The 1862-nt window shown below is 51.8% G+C and overlaps 1 protein-coding gene across 1 annotated transcript; it reads left to right on the top strand.

Moving 5' to 3' along the window:
* The first annotated feature begins 263 nt into the window (after window positions 1-263).
* On the top strand, window positions 264-1239 carry LOC105559477 (formin-like protein 5). Its single transcript, XM_012007784.1, has 2 exons — window positions 264-267; window positions 689-1239. Exons 1-2 carry the CDS (start codon window positions 264-266, stop codon window positions 1237-1239), a joined length of 555 nt encoding a protein of 184 aa, XP_011863174.1.
* Window positions 1240-1862: the final 623 nt, after the last annotated feature.

Genomic DNA, 1862 nt, shown 5'->3' with positions numbered 1-1862 from the left:
AAATTTCTAAACAGTTGCTATTCTTTTCATCGGTGCTGTCGATACGTTATTGCCCGAATGAGATGTATTTACAGAATGGTTACGGTAGAAGAAAGATACGCGTTATACATGTGGCGACCTACGCCACATCAGGCGTGCGGGCACCACACGTCACGGCGCCGCTCCTGCGAGCGCCGACGACACGGCGCGCGGCGGTAGTACGGCGCGCCGCCGATAGGTGGACACAGCGCCGGCAGCATACTCGCATTCAGAATTCAGTGGCGATGGGTATATTAAGACCTCCGGCGGCGACGAAAATTCAATAAGTGTTTCTCGTCGGAGACGAGTCGCGAGTGCCAGTAGTCGTCTGTAGTATTTCCTCGAGCGAGCCCCACGGGCCTCGATTATTTTCATCCAAGCGAGCCCCTCGGGCCTTGGATTCTTACCGAGCGAGCCTCCCTAGGCCTCGGTATCTCCGCCGAGCGAGCCTCCCTAGGCCTCGGTATCATCACCGAGCGAGCCTCCCTAGGCCTCGGTATCATCACCGAGCGAGCCTCCCTAGGCCTCGGTATCATCGCCGAGCGAGCCTCCCTAGGCCTTGGTATCATCACCGGGTGAGCCCCTTGGGCCTCGACCACTTCCTCGAGCGAGCTCCACGGGCCTCGACCTCTACCCCAAGAGAGCTCCTGAGGGCCTTGGCACCACGAAGGGATCCTGCCACGAGTCCGGCGACGAACCCGCGACGTCCCACCACCAGGACGTCCACCAGGAAGCCCAGAGCGCGTACCGCCTCTGCCACCGTCGCATCCCGGACCACCATCGGATCCACGACTGCGCCAGAGGCCTATACCTCCACCGATACGTGGACACAGTTACGTCCCGTGGAGACTCCAGCCGATTGTAAATTTAGGAGCCCGGTTCCGAGAGCAGGGAACCCAAGTCCACTGCAGTGTTGCCACCGTCGACGCTGCCACTCAGACGACCCCGCAGGATTCAGCCGAATTTCGGGTCGTGCCTGGGGACGTGGCGCAACCATCCTCACCGAGAGGAACGCAGAGCACGGCAGGCCTAGACAGCCCCCCTCCGCGTACACCCGTCGGTCGGCCGCGGACGCCCGGCCGCAGGAAGAAGTCCTCCAAGAGGTTACGCCGGCAACTGGATAGCCTCTTCGGACCCTCTCCGACAAAGCCGACGAAGAAGGAGGAAAAGGAGAACGTGCCGCCGCCAGAAGGTCCGACACCGGGCGGATCACAGACTTGAGACCATCCCCGAAGAAGACTCGCAACCGCTCTTCTCAGGGCGACACACACAAACCGCCCTTTTCAGGGCGACCAAAAGCATTTAACGAGAGAACACCTCTGATTCTCCGCGAGGAACGCTACATACATATATAAATATCCATTGTTATATTTGGCGTAATTTGTTGATGATATCATTACTTTTGTAGAGGAGATTTTTGTAGAGACAATATTTTTGAAAAGGTATTTTTGGAAAGATATTTTTATAAAAATATTTTTGTAAAGAAGATACTTTTGCAGGAAAGATATTTTTGTAAAGAAGATACTTTTGCAGGAAAGATATTTTTGTAGAGAAGATACTTTTGCAGAAGAGATAGAGTAACATTGGAGCTTATACTTGGTGCATTTCTTACCTTTTTTAAAAAGGTAAGTTTTTGGGTGATATCACACCTTTTGTAGTGTTAAATACTATATAAATAAACTCTAGACACTATACCCGTTAACTGCCCAGTCGACACAATTTGTTACTGCTATATAAGTTGGGTGTAATACTTTATATAACAAAACTTTGGTGATATTTATATTATAGTTACTTCTGTCCATTGCTTCCTGTTGTGTAATATAAATGTACAAATGTTACATATT

Source organism: Vollenhovia emeryi, unplaced genomic scaffold, assembly GCF_000949405.1.
Source record: "Vollenhovia emeryi isolate VEMERY1.0 unplaced genomic scaffold, V.emery_V1.0 DF946611.1, whole genome shotgun sequence".
In the NCBI taxonomy this organism is placed as follows: domain Eukaryota; kingdom Metazoa; phylum Arthropoda; class Insecta; order Hymenoptera; family Formicidae; genus Vollenhovia; species Vollenhovia emeryi.
Note: the sequence above shows the minus strand (reverse complement) of the source record. Positions and strands in the feature narration are given on the sequence as shown.